Source organism: Thunnus albacares, chromosome 11, assembly GCF_914725855.1.
Source record: "Thunnus albacares chromosome 11, fThuAlb1.1, whole genome shotgun sequence".
NCBI lineage: Eukaryota > Metazoa > Chordata > Actinopteri > Scombriformes > Scombridae > Thunnus > Thunnus albacares.
The window spans coordinates 21019545-21043128 of NC_058116.1; the positions used below are offsets into that span (position 1 = coordinate 21019545).

Here is a 23584-nt window from a genome sequence, read left to right on the forward strand (position 1 = left end):
ACGTCGGGCTCGTCTCCGCCTCTCCTCTCCCAGACTGCTTTATGTCTGGCAGCAGAGCAGCACAGACCATGCGCGGTCGCCATATTACCGAGCAGCCCTCCCCTCCGGTCAGTCCCGTCCCAGCAGCAGAGCAGGAGACGACACATAGAGGCAGCACCAGTGAGACAGCAAAACCAGCCCCCCCCCCTCCTAAAAAAACCGAGGATTCAGCGGAATGGATTAAACCTTTTATACGCCGCAGTTTGGCGATCGTGTTTGGATTTTGCATCGCTGTGCACCGGATGAAAGGTCGCTTGTTTCGTATTTTCTTCCCGTTGAGCCAATTCAGCAGCTAAAAACGAGTCACTGTAGTCTGTGTTTAGCTAGCCGGTGATGGAGACTGGCAGCTAGCTAGCATCAATACACACACACACACACACACACACACACACACACACATACACACACATACACACACACATACACACACATACACACACACACACACACACCGCACACACACACTACACATACACACACTACACACACATACATACACGCACACACACACACAGCTGGCTTATTCGGCAGCTATTCTCCTTTTAGCACAAGTGTTCACTATAGCTTCTTGTGACAAAACCCTCAAAATGTTAGCTTGTGTTTAAATAAAGTACAAACGGATAACAACCGGCTGACGTTAGCCCGCTAGCTAACGATACACATCAAGCGGCCAGTAGCATCTTTCGCTTCGCTAGCTGTCACCGGAGATCACTGGATCGTGTATGAGAAGCTGTAAATATTGGTACAACTTTGCCTGATATTTGAGAAGAGCCACCAAGACTCTTGATTTTGAATATTTATTTTTTTGATCGTGTTGTCTGTTGGCCCGTAGTTTTGTCAAAACGGCGCCGTTAACGAACTGCACCCTTATTGCATACTGTCAGAGACCAACTACCCCCCGGATCCTCTCGAAATGCATCATCCGGACCCTGCAGGAGACTCTGGCAGTGTTAGAAAGATGTCGCACCCGGGTGTCTTTCACAGGAGGGGTAGCACTACAGGCAGCGGGAGCGGCTCTGCGCTGTCAACACCGGCGAACCCGGTGGTCAATAACAGCCACGTCCCCGCCGATGATTATCAACCCTCCCTGTTGATTCAGTGCCAACCTCCTGCTGGTTCATCCTCCCCGAGTCCCCATCATCATCCTCCTCCTCCCCACAGCCTGAATTTACATCCCCAACCCCAGCCCGCGCAGTCCACCGGGGCTCAGATGAAAAAGAAGAGTGGTTTCCAGATCACGAGTGTGACTCCTGCGCAGATATCTGTGAGTACCAACAACAGTATTGCAGAGGACACGGAGAGCTATGATGACCTGGATGAGTCCCACACAGAGGATCTGTCTTCTTCTGAAATCCTGGATGTATCTCTCTCCCGAGCTAATGACATTGTCGGAGCCGAGAGGAGCTCCTCAGAGGAGACGCTGAATAATTTCCATGAGGCGGAGACCCCCGGAGCTGTATCCCCCAACCAGCCTTCACACCCCCATACCCTGAACATGGTGAACGGGACTGTGCACCATCACCATCAACATCCTCATCATCCTAACCATGTCCAGGCCTACCCTCTGTCCTCCGGGGCTGGGAGCACCCCGTCTGCCCTCACGTCTGGAGCTTTACCTTGTGTCACCCAGAAAATGCCTTCTAACATGGGGGAGAATGTTTCCCAGGCAGCCCCTCCAAGTGGCGTTGCTCAGCCTGTGGGGGTTGTGGCCCCGGGATCTGTACCAGGAATTCACAGCTCTGCTACGGGCACTACAGTTAGCATAGTTAATCCCCAGACCAGCAGTGTTAGTAATGTGAATATGTTGAGCTCTGCCAATGTGCCTGTGAGGGGGGGGATCAGTACGAGTGCTAGCAGTAGCAGTGGTGGCTTTCCTCTCAATGTGATAAGCAGCAGTGGGGGCAGCGGAGGTGGAGGTGGTGCTGTTGCCACTGGGGGTAACCTCATGGCCGCCACTAATGTCAGCATGATTCAGCAACACCAAAACATCAACTCAAACATCACTATGACTACTACGACCACTGCTGCTACTGTTGCTGCTGCTGCTGCTGCCAGTGCCTCTGGAGGAATGGGACTCTCCAGTGTGATCCAGGGCAGAGTTGGATCTGCTGTGCTGCAGCCCGCCAGTGCCACTGTTACAGCTATGGCTACAGCCCCTATACCATCTACTCCTGCCCCAGCTCCAGCCCCTGCAATTGCTACCACCAGCTCTCGCTTCAGGGTGGTGAAGCTGGACTCTAGTTCTGAGCCCTTCAAGAAGGGCAGATGGACATGCACTGAATTCTATGACAAGGACACTCCAGCCTCTGCTTCCAGCTCCTCCACATCTGAAGCTGGGTCTCTCAGCATGCGTCAGTTTGTCTCTGAGAGCTTTGCTGGGGGCTCAGAGAGGGAAAGCACAAGTGGTAGCTCTGTGAGTAGCACGATAAGTACATTGAGCCATTATACTGAGAGTGTGTGCAGTGGAGAGGCTGGGGGACCCCCAGTACCCCAGCATGCCCAGGATTATGCCTCCCCTCCTCAGGGCTTTCAAACAATCCTCCCGAGTGGCTTAAGCATGGGTGTGTCACAAACCCAGCCTCACATGCAGCCCCAGGATTTTACCCATTCACATGTAAAGACTACTGTGGCCCCCTCGACCCCAACAAACATTCAACAGCCTGCACCCATGCCGGGCCACCAGGCCACCATTGGACTCTCTACGTCTGCTGTATCCCAGCAGCAGCTCACCTATGCCCAGGCAGTTGCTAATCAACCTCAAGGCTCCACACAGGGCATAGTGGGTGTGCAGCAGCACAAGATAGGGTATGCCTCCCTGCCACAGCAGCCACCTGCTAACCCACAAGGAGCTCCGGTGCAGGTGAGGCCACCTGAGTACAGCCAGCAACACCAGGGTATCCCCCAGGCAGCTGCCTCTCAACCTCTGATGAACCAAGCTGGATCGGTTCCCTCCGGGCCAGCTAATGGAGCATGTCAGATGATGGGAGGCCCGCAGCAGTCACAGGCACTCCTCCACACACAGCCCCAGCAGCCCCCTTCCCTTCAAGCCACCACCTCTCATGTTGGAGTTGCAGGTCTTGGCCAGCAGCCTCAGAGCCACCCTGCCCATCTGGATTGCCAGCAGCAGAAGCCACAGTCACTCCCAACACAAATCCAAAACCCGGGCCTGGGCACCCAGATGCCCACTACAATCCACCAGAGCCAAGTGTCCGCACCAAGTGTGCCTCCTCCCAACCCCCAGAGTGATCCCCAGGCCCAGCAGCAAGCCCACAATGCTGGGAATAGTGGTAGGATGCCCCCACAGGGTATTCCCCACAACCAGCCGTCGTGTATCAACCTGTCCCAGGACCACAGCACTGCCCAGGCCCTGGCTCATGCCGCCCAGGCCAGTGCCCTCTATGCTAGCCTGCCCACCTTCACCACCACTCAGCTGCAGGACGCCCAGCGGCTGCTCCTCCAGCACCAGTCGGCTCTGTTTGGGATGACCAAGCTGTCCGGAGGAGAGGCTGGATCGGGATCTAACACTGGCCAGGGTCAAGAAGCTGAGGGCAGCGCCACCACCGCCAGTGCCTTAACTGCATCAGCTGGTCTCAAGAACGTAGATGGAGAGGAGGATGGGTAAGATTTTTTTTTTTTTCCCTCTACATTTAGTTGCATGGAGTTTCAACACAGGCACGGGTAATTAATAGATTTGCACTAGAGTCTGGAATCAAAGTAGATCAATGAGCGATGCCTCCTATTAAGTTGGTATTTGTAGACAAGATCAGCATTCAGCGTCTGTGTGAGGCTGGATGGGTTTTACTGGATGCTGTCACTGTTGCAGCTGTGAGGGATGAAGAGTGTTATTGTTATCCCAGATAGTTCACAGACAGTGGCCAGGCTGCCACAGTCTGTCTGTCCTCTGTCAGTGGGACACAGTGCAGGGCTCAGCTGGATGTGATGTCTCTTGTCTTTATCAAGTGGCTGCAGTGATTCGACATTTTACCTAGCCTGTCTGCCCGCCTGCTTCCAATCCTGACTGTCTGCCTTACAGGGCACAATTTCTGCCTGGTGCACAGTTTGCTGTACACTCAGCACATTTGTTGTTGAAAAGCAGGAGACACAGCAGAGGTTGTATGATTATTGAATTAGAAGATTAAACGAGGCAGATAGCTACAAATGTGATAGAAATGGAATAAATTCCACAGATGACAGAACATTACAGCCTACATTTAATTTAGTTTTCTGGTTTGTCTTTTAAAGCAAAGGTGAAAACTTCCCTTTCTATCCTTTGAATGAACTCATCAGGAAGAGACGACGGCTTCCTCGTTGAGATGAAACATATAGTGCAGTAGACCTTCACTAAAAGCTTATTGATTTCATTAAAAGATCTCCATCTGTCTCGCTACACTCACTATCCCTCTCTTCCTTTCTCCGTCTTTGTCACTCTTCTCCAGTCACTACAGTTGGCTAGTGATTCATGTTATGGCCTAACAGAAAATCCCATGGAATTTCCTTCCAATAAGACGTTTTAAGGACCCATTTTGAGTTTAGACAGGAATTTTAATCACCTTCCAGCAGCAGGAAATTGCTCACATTTCAGTCACTCTTAACAAACCTAAGCCCTTTTTCCTGTCTTCTGGAAATTGCAATGTTATGTTAGTTTTTAGGATGTTTAACCATGTTAAAATAAAAAAGGCATGGAGGTGAAAACAAGGAGTGGTAGCCTTTTTGTCTTTTTTTGGAAACTTAATTGGTTTTCATTACTGGGAATGTAGGAGGTAACAACTCTCAACGTATCTAATGCTGGTGGTTTTGTTTCAGTCAGGTCTGCCTGTCTTTATGGGCCAGTTAAATGGATACTGAAGGATGGCTACTGTTATCACATGATGTTTAACTCTGTGGAATGTGAAATCTATGGGGATCAGGTGGATTATTGTCTTTGATGATAAGCAGCATTTGGGTCAAACCAAAGCCCTTGTTACAAATGAGAAGATTGTCTTGGTGAATTAGACTCACGGTTCACTTCTGTATGGTTTACCTGCTGTCAGAGTGGTAGCGGTGGAGCCTGTTGAAGGGCTAAGGTTCCTTATTGATTGGTGGTTGTGACTTGACCTTGCTTTTTCTCTCCCGTTCTTAATAGGTGGATCTCCATTGACAAAAAAAAATAGCCTGAACGCAGACATGACAGTACAGGCTCATCAGCTGATGCGAACACACACATATGCTCATGCATACATTCAAATATGAATTTTTTTCTGGTTAAAACAAGTAGAAATAAGGCACAGTGTGGGAAATTGGGGCATATATTTTAAAAAATAGCAAACTGATAAGACTTATACTGTATGTGGAGCACTGTCAAGTGACTGTCCTCAGTTTTCTTGTATAAGTCAAAACACATATGTGACCATATTGAGCATCTTGATTAGCTTGTTTAACCATTGTTGAGGTTGGAGATGGAGGAGATGGTGCTATACTGATCCACATTGCTCCTACATTATTATTAGGGGTGTAAATCTTTGGGAATGGCACAATTCGATGCAATTCCAATTCTTTCGTATCCGATTTGATTCAGAATCGATTCTCGATCGAATAGAAAAGGTGCTGTTTTCTCTTTCTCCAGTATACTGCGTGCCAAACCATTCACTGCTGTCCTCACTCCTCTGAAATACAATATGAAACATAACTGGCAGATAAGATAAATGATCCACAGCCTTTTCATTTTAAAAAGCTAACTGCATTTGAATGAATTAATTTGGAAGCAGTCTCCTGCCTGTATGAGAATAACAAAATGAGGAGGAGGCAGAGTGCTCCACTGTGTTGTTATTAATGTCATGTCTCCAGCAGTGGAGAGCAGCTTCTCTGCTGCACCGTTAGCTCCGAGGAAAGACATGGTTGTGGATGTCCAAGATGCTGAGTGGATGCAGTGCTTTTGAGGTGAAACGGACTGAGCGTCGAGTTATTTTCTTCACCTCCAGAGTTGGTTTAAGTTGTTGAAGTGCTGCAGTGTGTGTCGGTCAGCTGGTCTCGTTTGTTACTGCTGGAGTTCGCTGCTCCACTCTGCTAACGTCAGTATCGACGAGTGATGACGTAGAAAGTTCACAATGTACTTAATGTCTCGTCTCGCAAAGGTAATTATTTAGGCGTTAAATCAAAAAATGCTTGCAACTGCTTCCTTCTTTGAAGATGAACTACAAGATAACTCTAGCGTGTGCTCGCTGTAGACCGTCCTGGTGCTGCACTGCCCTCGCATTTCTGCCTTTTTCCTTCTGTAAACATCACATTATTAATTAACATTTAGAAAATCGACTTTTGACATTTGAAAATTGATGCAGAATCATCCATGTCTGCATTGGGATACATCTTAGAATCGACCCCCCCCCACCCCTAATTATTACACACAAAACAATTTACCATGCAGAGAAACCTACAGAGTTATGTTTACGTTAACATATACTCCAGCTTTTATGGTTAAGTGTTTCAGAATCAGTTTTTGATTCATAATGGTGTATGTGATAATATTAAACTGACATTAAAATGCAAATAGACTTTAAACTAAGCCTGTATTGGCTATTGCTAGTTTCCTAATATGATACTGAAATTAACCAAGAAATAAATATATAACTAAAACAAACAATGCAACATTAATACCTATTGTGTTATATTTTCATCATCATGGCTGCCAATTTACTGAAAGGTTTTTTCGATTTTTATGATTTTTATTGGCATATTTTGGTGCAGCAGCTTTTACTTTTCAGTAATTATTAGGGAACTTCTCACTCTGACGGCCGCCTCTGTGTCTCTGCGGGTCTCTGTCTGGTATCATCTTGTGTTACAGCTGACTGTGTTAAAAATATCACCTACTGCAGACTATAATATTCTCTTCTATATATCTGTGACTGTCACATGACCGCCTCCCCATCACAGAGCGCTTTGCTTTAGAAAGATGTTTTTTAGCATCCGACGTCACACCACTTTAAAAAAGTGACAGCAGAACAAATTTGTTATGTGTCTGTCTTCTGATTTCTGAAAGCAGGACTTGAAGTTGTGCAGTCTTTTTACTCTTTTGTGAATGAAACTCACCCTTATTTTCCTCCTATCTTTTGTGCAAGAACAAATGTAAGAGAAAAATAAGAAAACATTCATGCATGAGGCCCAGTGTTATTTGTAGACCAAATTTCAGGGCAATTTCTGGAGAAAGAAAGAGGAAAACTAAATCCAGTGCACAGTGGGTAGTTCAGGGGACGTGGGACATTAAGGCATTCCCAGCAAAACCACCAGATCAGGCTGTTTCTCTCTGTGTAAAAATATCTTCTCACTCACTGTTAATTAAGTTTTATTAATTAAGTTTGACCACAGTGTTTATTCGCCTCTGACTGAACTCAGAAGTCATTTTCCTCCAGTCTCTCTCTCTCTCTCTTTTATTCCCTCTGTTTCTGTGTTTATGAACCAGATTCAGTTAATTTTCAATTTACTCTGAAGAGTCTTTGCATCAATTAGTGCCACCCCAGGCAAATTTCTGTCTAATCGTGTCTTTCCATTAACTTTGAATGCAATTGTGTCGCTGTTAAAATTAGCTTTGCTTTCTGTCTGAAAACACAGCAACAATGGAGTGACTGTTCTTGTTAAGCAACACTTTCAGTCTCCTGCTGAAATTGATAGTCAATTTGTGCAAAGAGGCAGTAAATTATTAGTGATTGCACCTTGTAAAGTCACTTTAATGGAAGCCTTGCCAAGATCCAGGACCTTTTTCCTTTGTGTACTAATTGTAGAGGAGATGGTCCCTCTCGTAAAAGATGATTTGTTGTATTAATGTATTTACAGCCATGTTCTGACTGGGGGAGGGGGGGGGGGCTGTGTTGCATATCAGTGGTTGTACAGGCCCTGCGGTCTGCTGTCAACATATTTTCAAGCTTTTATGTGTGGGATGACCCCATCTTCATAAAACCAGCACCTAAGGCACAGCTGTAAAACACCAGGGTCTCTTTAGAGCGTCAGTGCACATGTGTTTGTGTGCGTATGTGCGACAGCGAGGGTGTGTTTGAACGAGAGAGGGTGTCAACAGTGCATGTGCTCCATCTGCACTGACAAGTCATTAATGGAGTATGTTCAAGATGGGTGGGTGGTCTCTGTGTGTGTGTGTGTGCTGATTGACCGCTGGGGTTTGTTGGCCGTTAATGGTGAAACGGGCTAAATGTTGAATAGCATTAGCAAATGTAGCTAACGCGACAGCGGGTATTCTAACGTGATCATATACAGGTTTCTATGCACGTGTTTTTGTATGTGGTTTTGTGCAGTTTGACCTCATGCATGTTTCTGTGTGTGTGTTTCTGTGGGTGTGTGCTTGATGTCTTGTAGTTCAGTTGTTTTAAACCTTCAGACTGAAAACTGTTGTGATGAGAGGTAATGTAGACTGGTTAAAACACTAAATCAGCTTAGTTAGGTGTGACCGGGGTGTAGAATAGAGGTCAGAGTTGGGGTTAAGTTTAGTGTATGATATTATTTTCTATTCTGCTTTTATAAACACTTTATAAACATAATTTTAAAGTTAGTTAATTATTAGTTTTGTTTACTGATCTTTGTACACTTTTGTTCTCACCCAGTTGTTTTACTGTAATATTTCTTGCTCTATTTGTTGTCCTAATGTAGTTTCTATGTTGGTAATATTGTATTATGTTGGTTGTATTGTCTTTTAAGGCTTTCTTGAATGTGAGGTGACAAATTGACAGAGAGTTATTCTGGTTCTTAATTAAAGAGATGCAGTAATCAGATTATTCCACACAGATGGAGAATGTCACCACTAAACATTGGCTGATGTCTTTGATCCAAATATATGTTTACTTTTCTACTTCCTGGTTCCACTGATGGGGGCGTGTTCACCTGCATGCATGTGACAGGCCAATGTGGTTGCCATGATGCTACATTGCGGCAAAAGGTTGAGCCAGGTACAACCCCCCTCGCCCCCCCCACACTCCTCCTCCACCTCCCAAATAAACCTGCATCTTTTCGCTGAAGCCCCTGCTGCGCCAACGTAAAGGTCTCATTGAAATGAATGAGGAGGCTACATTTTCAAACGCAGTGCTATTGTTAGTCTGAACACAGCCTAAGTGTGTGTGTGTGTGTGTGTGTGTTTGAATGTGTGAAGGCTTGGGGGAATGTGGGCTGGCTGGCAGCGTGATGGCTATCTCTGCTGCTGGCTGTTTTGAATGTAATCTTTCCCCTGGCAGTGCAGGGGAGCCAGTGTGTGCTGGGCCTGTTGCTCATTGTGTGGAGATCAACGTGATCCCCAAAATTCACAGCACACAGAGGAAGTGACCCAACCTGACCCAGCCCAACTTTGTCAGGTCTACTGAAGCTGGTAGAGACCAACGACTGAGGACGCAGCAGACTGGACTAGATGGAACCAGACTGAATAGAGTTGTGCATCACTGTTCCAGCTCTGATAAATCCTACCATTGTGTTGCTCTACTATTTCCTTCATCAGTGTCTGCTCTGTAGATGGCTTTGTAGAGTGTCGGAGGTTGAAGGTTATTCCTTTGACAGAGCCGGTGTCCAGACAGTACATTTCCAGGAACAGCTGCTGTTCCACAGTCTGTCTCAGATAAAAGAGATATTCTAAACATCGGCCACATCTTGGTGTGTTTGTCTTTTTCAGATGTTCTTTAAGTGCTGTCCTGTGCTGAATCCTAACCCATCTTTTCCTCTTCAGTTACGTAGATGTGTCATCGGTACTTGTTGTAATCTATCGTGAAATGCAGAGTCGCAGAATTGTTGTAATCACAGACTAAATACTGTTTATTTTTACCACAGTTGGATTGAAAGATGGCTGTAAAAAGTTTGTAGTGTTACATTGTGGCAGCAGTCGAGTTGAATTTCATAAAATTATAATTCACTTTAATTTATCCGTTTCATTTACCGACAACATGTCGCGCATCATCATCGCGACCATCAACAGGCAGGGCTCAGACGGCTACACCCGGACCATCCTGGCTCTGCTCAAGATGGGACAGATGTTGAGTCTGTCCAGCCCAAAATAGCCTATAAATAGATATAACATGGAGTTAACACACCAGGACGTGTTTTACACTGTTTACATTCAGTTTACCTGAAACCAGGTGATTTTACCTTTTTTAAGGAAAAGTCTGACATTAATGTTTTATTGTAAATGAACTGAGGTGTGGCTCTGCTGTTAATGCTGCTGCTGTTTTTGTTTATATTATATTTAATTTGACCTCTTTCTCATTATCTGACACACTGACATGAATCCTGCTGTGTGTTTCAATCTGTAGGGAAAAATATTAGCGTAAATAGTACATTTGAATTAACACAGCTAATGAATATTATTAATCTAGATATGATGACCCAATAAGTAGAGCAGAGTAAAAAAACTGCTACAAATCACTATTAAAATCATGAGCTGATATTTGCTATATAAGTAAAATACTTTTTCATTACACAAAAAAAAGATAATATGTAGGAAATTACAAAATATTATAGGTGAAAAACAGGGTGGGAAAGTACTTTGTGGTTCCCACCAGGGTTTATCTGCACCACTAACTAATATTTTATCAGTATTTTACTTTGAGTTGACTTCAGTGAACTTAAAAGGTTCATCATGTAGTTAGAAAACCAAATACTGTGTCCATGTTTTATGTGAACAATGAACATACACTTGAATTTTCCATTAAAGAAAAGGTACAAAAATGTTTATGCTTCAATTACAGTCCTTAGAAAGAAAGAAAATCTGAATGGCAGGTCAGACTTTTACAAAAAAAATGGAAATCGGAATCGGCCAAGAAAAAAATAAGACATTTAAAAATGTAACCTTTGACTCTGGGAAATTATAACAGGCATTTTCTGACACTGGTAGATTAATGAAAAATGGAAATAATCACTCATGCTCATGTCCCAAAGACCTGGACAGGTGTTCCTCTTACTGCTCATTTAAGCAGTAAATAGTTTACTGACGACATGACAGACACTCAGTCACAGTTATTTATTTATTTTTTTTTGTAGAAACTGCACCAATATTGTGTTCAGCTGTTGCCTTTTTTTATGTAGAGCTGTGGTCTGCAGTAGCACATCACCAAAGTGATTCACTAAAAGTAAACAGCATTTGTTATTTGTTATGCTGCTGACGCCTCCCCCGTTCCCACCAACATAGAGCAAGCCAGAGAGCACCAGAACACAGCAGAGCAGCAACATGCTGTGTATGAGGGGGAGAAAGAGAGAGAGAGAGGGAGAGAGAGAGGTCTCATTACACACTACTGAATATTTATCATGTCTTTTTTTTTTTTTTTAAGCTGAACGATGAAAGCATGAATGGCAGAATGAAACTGAACAAGGAGATTATGAGCAGTTTACTGTGTGTCGTTAAAATGCAGATTAACCACTCACAGATTCATATCTCTCTTTAAATCACTCTCTCGCTTATTTGTATGCTTATTTGTAAGCTTTTAGCAGATCATTGATTTCATTTGTCTGAGCCTCCTTCTTCTTCTTCTCTCTGATGGTTTATTTTTTCATCAATAAACAGGATTGTTTCACTTAGAGTGTGATGGGAAAACTAATGGCTTGTAATGGATGATAATGGATTGTGTGTTTTTAGACTGCCTTTCATCTATGAGAAAATTGCCCACCCACCCCTACGCAGACGCACACACACACACACACACACACACACACACACACACACACACACACACACACTTAAATTTGAGATTACGTTTTCTTCCACAATTCTAAGGGACACCTTTTATGTTTTTTTTGTTTTAAAGCCTCTGGAAATGTGGCTTGAAATAGTAAAAATATGTATGTATACATATGTGATATCAAAGTTGAGTGTCTCATTACGCATCCACAAAAATCTGAATGAAAATAAACATTCATAACTATTAGAAAACCTAGCTCAAAAACAGCTCATTTCTTAGTACTGTGTGGGCGTGTCCAGATCACGTTTGATTGACAGCTCAAGTACCATTTTATTTTCCATTCAATCACTAAAACGTTTCGCTGACATGGAATAAACTACCAAATCTATCAATGGACCCTATTTGGTTAGAAAGGTTGACTAATTGACTAACTAGAAAAATAGGTCTGACCACCCAAATTTGTGTTTTTATTTAACCATACCTCCTGGAGTATGGTGCTAATGGTATTAGCATTCCCCCATTCACATACATGAAACGGTTAGCATAGCTTAAACGTTTTGCTCTTAACTACCAAATCTATCAATTTGACCCTACTTGATTAGACAGCTTGAATAATCCACTAACTAACAAACTAGGTTAGACCACCTGAATCTGTGTTTATATTTAACTACACCTCCTGGAGTATGGCACTAATTGTCCTAGCATCTTCCATTCACTTACATGAACCGGTTAGCATTTTCTATTCTATGTGAAACTTTTTAGCTTATTATCAACTACTGCAGTAGTCTGCTAGTTATCTTGACTAATTAGCTAACTAGCAGACTTGGGTAGACCACACATATCTGTATTTTTATTGAACTATACCTCCCAGACCAAGAAGCTAAGTGTTTTAGCATCTTTCATTCACTCACTTGCAACGGTTAGCATTAGCTTTGCTATGCTACACTTTTGAGCTACTTATCCACTCCGTGATTAATGCAGATTTGGGTGGTGTACCCAAGTCTGCTAGTTAGCTTAACACAGTAACTTTCAAACCATGTCGGGCTAATTTGAATGCTCAGCTTTCTAGCTAAAAGCAAAGACAAGTGCAGTGCATTGTTTTCTCATGGGGGAGACGAGAGTAAGTGTTGTGAAGTCAGCTTGGCTGGATAGCCACATCAATCATCTTTCTCCTAAATATTGGGCAGATTTTTATTATGTAATATATTCCCTTGCGTAGCCCTGCCTAACTGCAACCCAGTAACAAGGGAAGGGAGAGAGACTTTCTAAAGAACTACAAAGGCTATGTTCTCATACTTTTTAGGTGTTTACTATATGCACATAAGAGCCAATCACGCATTTGCCTTTCCAGGCGCTTTAAAACAAAAAAAATGCAATTGTCTTTTATCTAGAAGTATAAGCAATAAGATCAGAAATTTTGTAAAACAGACAGCTCTTATGTAACTCTATGAATTGCTAAATTCAAGAATAATCATCTAAGTCTGTTGTCTTCTCTTTTTTGGCAAATGTTTTCTTGTATTTCCTGTGTTACTAAAACTGTAATTGGTACACAGCTCATCTGTAGCCAGATATTGTTATACGTGCCCCAAAACTCAAAGGAGGCCTTATCCAGTTATGAATAAGACTGGGAGACTGCTTTATGCAAACCACTTCCACCCCCAAACACCAGCAGTTATTAGGAGCCTGCTTCAGTCCTCACGGTCTGTAGGCTCAGACCGTTTATGATGAGTCATTACTGATAAGAAAACAAACTGTCAGGCTCATGTGTGATTCAATAGATCAGCTTGACTAAAAAAAGGATTAATTTTTTTTTTTTGCATATCTGCCTCGACTGACTGATCACTAAACGGTCGTGTGTGACATCAGAGGAGGTAACACAACATGAAGAGCGGTTGTGGGAAGGTGATGAGTCATACTAATCTTCCTCCTGCTGTTGATGTTAGTGTGGTCGGGCTTTTGTGATGTGTCAGGTGGTTGTACAAATTAGCGGTTTTAATTTTTTTGTTGCAAAGTAACTTAGGTACTTTTTACTGTCAACAGTTCCACATAACTGCAAAGTTTTTACAGTACAAGCATTGTGTTTTTATCAGAACTGGGGGTGGATACTTATTTTGTTCTTCCTCCTCATCGCTTGGTGTCTGCAAGGACACATTTTTGTTGTTCCTTAAAAAGCTTTTTCTTTCACTGCATTTTACTCCTCAGTCTCACACACGTGAGATTTATTAATCAATGTCCTGTGTCCTTGTGACTGGTTTGTCATGCGGAGTAATGCACACTTGTCATTTGTTGATCTTTAGGATGAAATTAGGTGCGTTTGTTTCGATGCAATAGATCTCCCCGCTAATGCAAACACAACATAATCATTGTCACATAAAAATGAGATGGCGTAGATGCCTGAATAGAGATTGATTGTATTTTGATTAATCGTGCAGCCTCAATTTATGACACTATAAAGTTATCAGCCACATATTGGTATTTATTTGGCTTTTGTGGGCTGCTACTGTCATTCCCCTAAACATGCAGGCAATGTGCTGAATCATGGCTGGCATTCCTGTGGCCAGAACACTGTCCAGTCAGCTCCAGGAGCACACACACACACACTGATACAGACACAGACACACACACACACACACACACACACAAAGTGCAGTGGATGACTTTGCTATCGGCATAAGCATTCCTGCCTGTTCCTCCTCCGTGTCTTTCATACAGTTTGTTCTCTTGCAGTTTGGTTCATTACGTATCTCTTCTTTCAGCCTGACAGGAATAAATGTTGTCAAGGTCACTCATAGATAAGCACAGTAATTGATAAAAACATGATGTCATACTGTACTATTTACATTCATATGATTGTTCTCAGTGCTGAGCTGAATCGTGTAAATTATTATAATAGTGTATAATTATTGAAAATTACAATTCACAAAACCCTACAAACCAGCCTAATTTGTAACTGAATGTCAAATAGCAATACGTGTGTCATCAATATATCATGTTAAGAAACATGGCTTTATCTGCCAGAGGTGAATGTTCTGTCTACAAGTCCCTCAATAAGGATTAAATGATATTCACTCGATTTAATGCTCGACTGTTATCACGCCATAGACGCTGCAACAAACTATTGTTCTCATCATGAGTTATTTTCTTGATGTATTGTTTGATCTATAAAGTGTCAGAAAATGGTAAAAAAAAAAAATGTTCCCAGTTCCCAAGGTGACATCTTAAGATGTGACATCTTCAGTTTACTATCATAGAAGAAAAAGAAGAAGGAAACCAGCAAATGGTCACATTTGAGAGGCTGGAAGAACATAATATTTGTATTAAAAATTAGTTAAATGATTGATTGCTTGCCATCATAGTTGCTGATTAATTTTCTGTCAATCCTGTCATCGACCAGTGTTTCCGATCTAGAATCAATACGGTAACAAAGAATCTTGTCAAGGCGTTAATTGAATCTTGCTCTGGTCACTGCAAAGATGTTCAGAAGGACACACAGCAGGAGACAAATGTTGTAATAATCCGTTTCAAAACTCTTTGTTCAGGTAAACATTCTCTGTCATTTTAAGGAATAGTTCAACAGTTTTGGAAAAAAAATTTCTTTCAGAGGGGGAGATGTGAAATCTGGTGTGTGTGTGTGTGTGTGTACAGAGCGGGGGTTGGGTCGTGCTTAGCTTAGCGTCAAGACTGTAAGCAGGGGGAAATGGTTAGCCTAGCTCTGTTCAAAGTTCAAAAATACACCTTACAATTGAGATTTCTTGCTTGGATGTTAAAACCAGTCTGTGCATGAATGATTGTCTTTAAGTGTAATGCGGGTTACTGCTGTTCATTTATGTGGTTTCCTCATGTTGAAGGAGTCTGGTAGAGTTTCAGTCTTTCTGTTTGGCTGCGATGACGAAAGGGCTCTGGCCAGTGAGTGTCTTTTCCCATAGGATTTGATATTCATTCACTCTCTTTGTGTGAGCTAATCCCCTTCTCAATGCTCTGTTGCTGAATGAGGAAGGCTGCAGGAGGGAGGGGTGAAGGTCTTTTTTTTTTTTTTTTGTTTTCTATCTTTTCCCCCTCAGTAGTCTAGTCAGCTGCTTTCTTAATAGAATGAATAAAGCACAGAGACATTTGGCTGTTGCTTACGTCTACGTCTGGTACTTTAATGTCCATGTAAGATACTCATTGTTTCCTGTATATGATTCAGAATTAGAAAAATAGCTTTGCTCTCACATGCAGTCATTAGTTGACGTATGAATTCATTACTGTTTAGCAGCAGACTGTCTATGTTCAGGGCTGTTTGCAGCCCAACACACTGCCAACCTCCACTCCTCCCTGAGGTGACCAAAAGTACATCCTGAATTTGTGGGGAAACCCTGATCTACTAGTCTCTTTACCTAAAATCTGTTCAAACTAGAGATTAGCTTGTCTAAATTTGTTGCTCCCAGCATAGCGTGCTTAATACATTTCCTTTGGTTGCTATTGGCGCTGTCACTGCAGCATTATACTGTAATGCCAATTGTGGTCTTCCTGCAAACCATTTTCAGCTCTGTAAGCAGTCCTGCACCCCCCCCTGCTGGTTAGCAAGCTGTGAACTACCTACATACAGCAGGCTCATCATATGTACAGTACCACTCAAAAGGTTTGGACACACCTACGCATTCAGGGGTTTTTCTTTATTTTCACTATTTTCTACATAGAAGAACAATACTGAAAACATCAAAGCTATAAAATAACACACATGGAATTATGTTGTAAATAAAATAAGTGTTAGCAAACCAGAATATCTTTCATAATTTCCTCAAAGTAGCCACCTTTTGCTTTGATGAAAGCTTTGCACACTGTTGGCATTTTCTCAACCAGCTGCTTTTCCAACAGTCTGATGCTGAGCGCTTGTTGGCTGCTCTTCCTGATTTCCTGAATGATGGTTCCACTAAACACAAACCAGATGGGATGGCGTCTCGCTGCAGAATGTTGTGGTAGCCTTGCCGGTTAAGTGTGCCTTGAATTCTGAATACATTGTGAACAGTGTCACCAGCACATCACTCTGACACCATCACACCTCCTCCTCAATGCTTCACGGTGGGAACCACACATGCAGATACCATCCGTTCATGTTTTCTGTGTCTCACAAAGACACGGCGGTTGTAACCAAAGATCTCAAATTGGACTCATCAGACCAAAGTACAGATTTCCACTGGTCTAATGTCCATTCCTTGTGTTTCTAGTCATCTTATTGGTCTCCCTCAGTAGTGGTTTCTTGGCAGCAATTCGACCACGAAGGCCTGATTCATGCAGTCTCCTCCGAATGTTTGATGTTGAGATGTGTCTGCTACTTGAACTCTGGGAAGTATTGATGTGGGTTTTAATCTGAGGTGCCTTTAATTGGCGATTTCTGAGGCTGGTAACTCTAATGATCTTCTCCTCGGCAGCAGAGGTACCTCTTGGTCTTCCTTTACTGAGGCGGTCCTCATGAAAGCCAGTTTCATCATAGCGTTTGATGGTTTTTGCGACTGCACTTGAAGAAACTTTCAAAGCTCTTGAAATTTTCCAGATTGTCTGACCTTCATGTCTTAAAATAATGAAGGACTGTCGTTCCGCTTTAGCTGAGCGGTTCTTGCCATAATATGGATTACTACATTAGTCGAATAGGGTTATTTGCTGTATAACAACACAACGGATGATCTCAAATGCATTAAGAAGGCAAGAAATTCCTACAAATTAACTTTTGACAAGACACGTCCGTTAATTGAAAACCATTTCCAGGTGACTCCATGAAGCTGGTTAAAATATTGCTATTAGTATGAAAAGATGTCATCAAGACAAACAGTGGCCTCTTTGAGGAATTTAAAATATGAAAGGTATTCTGGTTTAACACTTGATTGTTTACTACATGATTCCATATGTGTTATTTCATAATTGTGATGCCTTAAGAATAAAATAAAGAAAAACTCTTGAATGAGTAGGTGTTTCCAAACTTCTTACTGGTATCGTAAAGGTATGTGTGTGACATGTGGTGATCTGAATGCTGTTTTGAGCCTTAAAAGCATTGTATTTGTCTTAAAGTTGAACAGTCAAATGACCTTGGGGGCAGTAGCAGGGCTACTGTAAATTTTAAACACTAGAAACAAGATCAAAATTCTGTCTTTACATATCCAGAATAGCCAGGTTGTGATCTTGCCAAACAGTAATCTCCAAGTGCAATGCGTAAAGGGTCAGCCAGCTGAACCAATTTTCCAAAAGCTGATTTACTTTCCCTCTAATACAGTAAGAAAACAACACATTTCCTCCTTAAACCAGCTTGAACTGAACAATATTTTATGTGCTCAGTTTCTTGTCTAGTTAACTATAAAGGCATGAAAATGTATTTTCTCAGTGTCTTACAATGAGTCATGTTGCCCAACATGAACAAAGTTAGAACTGTTTTAGATATTCCACATGAGAGATTTCTGTGTTTTTGCTTTCATCCATGGTTTCTCACTGGTTTAAAGTGCAGCGGGGCTCAACTGGGAAAAATGTGATGTCATGTACACTCAGCGAGCACTTTATTAGGAACACCTGTGCAATCTAATGCAATCCAGTCCAACAGCTCTGCAATTAATTCTACTTTTATGAAGCTTATACATTTTTAGTTTTTGTTGACATTGTCAAACATTTGATAATCATAATAAGAATTGATTATATTGAATGGTGTTCCTAATATTTTGGCCACCCAATTAACATACATGATAATGCACTTAGAGCTGCAACAATTAGTCGATTAATCGATTAATTGCCAACAACTAAATTAATCACCAGCTATTTGGATAATTGATCAATTGTTTTGAGTCATTTCTTTTAAGAAAGAAAATCCAAATTGTGTGATTACAGCTACTTAAATGTGAATAATTTCTGGTTTCTTTAGTCTTCTACGATAATAAACTGAATATCTTTGGGTTTTGGACAGTTGTGGACAAAACAAGACATTTGAGGACATCACTTTGGGCTTTTGGAAAGAGTGATAGATAGATTTTTCACCATTTTCTGACATTTTATGTACCAAACAACTAATCGATTAATTGAGAAAATAACTGACAGATTTATTGATAAGGAAAATATTTAGTTACAGCCCTAATAAAGTGCTCAGTGAGTGTACATCCGTGCAGGATTTAGCAACCTTTTAATCAGAATTGGATGCCTCTGTCAATCAAATCGAAGCAACCATTAAATCGCCTTTTTATTTTCAGGAAATTCAGTTTAAAGCGAATCTGTTTGAAAAGTTCATGCATTCACGTGCTCGTGGCTTCATATGTTTCAACATCTGAGACTCGAGAAGCCGTCATGTGAGAGCTGTGTGAGTCACGTGAGAGGTCACAGAGTTGTTAAAGCCACAGAAACAGAGATGTTTAGGATGAAAGGAGCTCTTAAACAGTGTTGCCAGGATGTAAATTAATAAGCGTAAAACAAACAAACTAAAAGGATCTTAAACCTGAGAGTTGAAAAAATGATTAGCCACTGTGAGCCATTGAGTGGCTTATCACAGAGGCCCAGATCTTTTGAGCAAGCGGGGTTCAGCATCTGATTGTGAGACCTAGCTGTGAGTCTAAATCGACAATAAGTGGTGAAATGTTACACACTTAAATAACTTACTAACTGCCTGTGTGCACATCTTTATTGCCTGGTTGGTTTATAGCATTTAAGGTGGTAATGGGGTTGTTTAAGTGCTAATAATGAAATGTGGACTTAGCCCAATGTTCCTTTCTCACAGTGACACTGAGTATCTGAACTCACATATGCTGCTCTCAATATATACTCGCCCACTTCATAGGAAATTATGCCCACCCTCTCCAATAGGTCTGAGTATGGGAAATGTTGATGTAATTTGAGTATCAGTACTCTAAATAGACTGATTTTCTGAGCACATGCTTTTTACAGTTGTTATGGCAAACCTACAGTCGCAGGTTAAACCTCTTTTACACTCAGACTGGACCAAGGTCAGGATTGAGAGCTGTTAATACTACTCATTCAGCCTCTATTGGAAACAGAGCAGCTTGTCAGAAGTTTCTGTAAGGAGCCTTGAATTATAATGCCATCCTCCCTCTAGTGGCTGATAATGAACCCTGCATGACAGAGATTAAGTATTAAAGGATTTTAAAGGCTTTTTCCAGCCAATACCTTAATTTCAAGCTTCATTAGTTTGTTTTCCAACTAATCAGATTTTTAAAATACACAGTATACTTTTCCCCATTACAAATGAAGCCAAAATACTGCAACATTACTATCATAAGGTTTGTTTAAGGTGATATAATTACATAAAGTCATGATATGATATATGCTATGACAAAAAATTGACAGTCATCTTAAATCACTTTCTCTTGTAGCAAAAATCGGAAGATAACTGCGGCATGAGACATAAAAAGTCTCTTTGTGCAGTTACTGTGTGTGACACCCACTTTTTAAAGTAACTTTTCTTCTTTGAGGTAGCTTCTGACTGAGGCAATTTGACTCTCTGCGCACTACAGAGAAAAACCAATCAAACGCCTTTTGTTTTGCACCAGACAGAGATGAAAGCTTCCAGACTGCAGAGGCTTTGTGTTCAAAGAGAAGTAACTCAGCCACTGTTCTTCTCAAGTTTGAATTTTTGTGACATGTCAGACATTTTCTCTGATGATCAAGGCTCAGAAGAGACAGGATTGTGTGGGTGTGTTTGGGTCTGATTGATAACATGGTGGCAAAGATTTTACTGGAATTAAGCCCGACGCTAGGAAGTCTGCCACAGGCCTATTGTGATAGTTGAAACTAGCAGTGAGACCAGTGTTGGCTCCGATATTTGCCACCAGATGGCACCGTGCACCAGCCTACACACCAGAAGTATCGATGCATCTCCTGACAGGCCCCGTAGGATGTGCATTTGAAGCCTGAAAATACAGCTCTGTGCGAATTTATAGACTTTCAAAGACATCAGATGAAGTGTCTGCCTTCTGAATGTTTAATACAAACCTAGTATGCGGCTTCTGGCAGTGTTAATCTGTGATTGAGTCAGCCGTTTTATTCATGTGTTTCGGTTTGTGCAGCACAGTCTCATTGTTCTATTATTTAAAATTTCAGTGCGACATCAGTGAGAATCATCAGACAGAATATTTCTAAGCTTTGTTTCCTCCGTTGGCAAAGCACATTTTCTACAAATATGATGTTTTTTCTAATAGTGGGGTTAACATAAATAATATAAGGCTCCTTAAATGTAAAAATAAAAGTCTTTTAACAGCTGAATACTATTGTGTAAGACACATTATGTTTATATGGAAGGTTGTCTTTTCATTTTCAATGCCATATAATCTTCATTAACCAGTACAGTGTAGAGATACTCCACTTTTTATAACCCTGCTTACTTCAGATTTATATTTGAGTCTCTTACAGTGATACTGACGGCAGAAAAGAGCTTCTCTGCACACTTTGACCCGCTGGTCCAGTATATTGTCATTAATCTTTTGTCTTTTTGTCTTTTCTTGCATGTTTCCTTGTGACCTGTCTTCTTGCTGTAACAGGTAAGACTATTTGTTTTTTTTGTTTTAATTTTCTGTATTCACTGTGATCCAAGTGCAGCTTGAATCCAGTTTACAGGAGGGCAGTGTGAAGTCGTTCTGCTCTCCCTGTTGAATTGTTAGAATTGAACTGATCACAAGAGAGCACCCATTTCCACTCATGTTACTTGAGGCAAGTTACAGGAAGCACTAAACAAAAGTTTACGGTCTTTATGTCTGCAGCGCAGTTTTTTCAAAGCAGTCACGGAGGACTTTTGAGTTCTGATTTATCACCAGAAGATGGCAGCGCTGACTGCTCTTACTGTAGTTGTGATATATCTTGATGGACATGTTGTATCAGTCTGAGGCAGTTCTTGCCACATTGCAGCAAAGACTTTCCTCCATTTAGCTGTTTTGTAAATTCATACAACAGCTTTTTTTTTCTGCTCGTCCCATTTTATTGCCATTTCAGGTCAGCTCAGAGAGCGTAGACCAGAGGACTCAGAAATATTAAACAGACTTGCAATGATTAGAGTATCCTCAATGAGTTTAACAGTAGTTTGTAAAGGTAAAAATTCATCTGCAACTATTCTTATGGGAGATTAATTGTTTTTGTCATTTTTTAAGCAAAAAATACCAAACACTTCCTGTTCAAACCTTTGGCATCATTTTATGTCATTATACATAAATTACATGAAAATTTGCAGTTTTGGTTGTTGGGCGAATAAAATACACTATTGAGCTGTAGGACATTAACGGGCATTTTTCACTATTTAAGGACATTTTATAAACAAAATTATGAATCGATTAAATGCGAAAACGTTCGGCAGATTAATTGATAATCAGAATAATTGTTAGATGCAGCCTTAGTGAAGACTTTGCATGTGAACTGGATACGTCATCAGATATTCTGGGCTGAACATGAGAAAATTCAAGCATGTTAAATATAGTAAAGAGAAATAGAGCAGAAGTTCCTCAGATAAGGATCATCTCAGTGAAAGCGGAACGATGGTGAGGCTGTATTGACCTAACTGTAAAGCTGTGTAGGAAACAACCGTTTGTGACTAAGCTGTGCTCATGATAGCTCTGCTGTCGTCAGAGATTTAGGCCCTGACGGAGGAGTCATCATCAGTTAATCCACTGACTGCTCTGTCCTCCTCTCTTCACTAGTAACACACACACACGCACCCACATATAGGATAAAGGAAATGGGCCATGGCTTGTGGCCTGGTTGTTCCACAGTTATTGATTTGATGAACTCTCCCTGACCCGCTTCAACAGCTGATGTAAACTGGAAAACAAAATGAGAATAATGATGTTTTCTACCTAAAATAATCTAGCCTTTTTTTTCAATCAATTGATCTTTCTTTTTATATCTATAAAATGTTATTTAAAGACCCCTATTTCTGTATTTTTGTATACTTGTCATAAATAAGGATTCTTTTGGGCTGGAGATGCTACGGATGATTCATGAAATAGGTTTTCTTTCAGGCAGCGAAGACATTCTTGATATTGAGGGAAAGGAATTCTGCAAAGTGCTGAAACAAACTAAGATGGACATTAACATTTTCTAGATGATCAATGACAGATCAATCCCGCCACACCCTTCAGCCTGCCAGGCTCCTAGCCGAAAAATAAGATGCAGCAGAGCCAGGGTTGGGTACCGAGCTCAGTACTTTTCAGGGTATCGACCTAATTATATCGATTTCGGATTCACATCAGACCAATCGATGCCAAATTTCGGTACTTTAAGGGACAGAGAGTGAGCGCAGCCCCAAAATAAGTTTTAAAAACACACATTTACTGTCCGAAGCGTCTCACATGGAGGCTCCAACACTGACAGGAGCACCAACCCGCGGATATAAAGAGACGCTACGGATTCTTTTTAGCAGCCTGCACAGTGGCTAGCAGCTAGTTAGCATGGCTAGTATCATTAGCATAGCCGTGCCATGTATAGCCCATAGACTGTATAAAAATGAGGTGTAGCGGCGGTGTTGCTCGTTTAGCAGCAGTGTGCTGGACAGGCGACAGGTGTGTTTACAGTGTTTGTGTGCTCTGAAAGACATCACAATGCGGATATGAAGTCACACAGCTGACGGACTGTTAGCTGAACATGCTAATCCTACTAAACATAAGGATAACAAAGTAGTATTACTTTGTTATTACAGAGAGAGTGAAGTACCGAAAAAAGGTAGCGTTGGGTACCGGAATCTGTTCAAATATGAACGGTACCCAACCCTAAGCAGAGCAAATATACACTTTTAGTTAACTATGGTGGTTGGTGGTCGGGTAGAGATAAGCAGAGGGGGGATGGAAGAGAGGCAGCACTACAAACCAAACACACTGTCAGGAATAAACTGAGGTAATGTTTCTCACTGCTTGTAGAATTTCTGGAATATCATGTATTTCTAGAGGTGTATTACAGACTTTTGGAAA

The 23584-nt window shown here is 41.6% G+C and overlaps 1 protein-coding gene across 1 annotated transcript in view; it reads left to right on the forward strand.

The window, feature by feature from the left end:
* The first annotated feature begins 478 nt into the window (after nt 1-478).
* Nucleotides 479-23584, forward strand: part of tsc22d1 (TSC22 domain family, member 1) — a 37152-nt gene continuing 14046 nt past the window's right edge. Inside the window, exon 1 of the mRNA XM_044365735.1 lies at nt 479-3657. Coding sequence (XP_044221670.1) covers nt 953-3657 — 2705 coding nt within the window. The 5' untranslated portion in view covers nt 479-952. The remainder of the gene's footprint in view (nt 3658-23584) is intronic.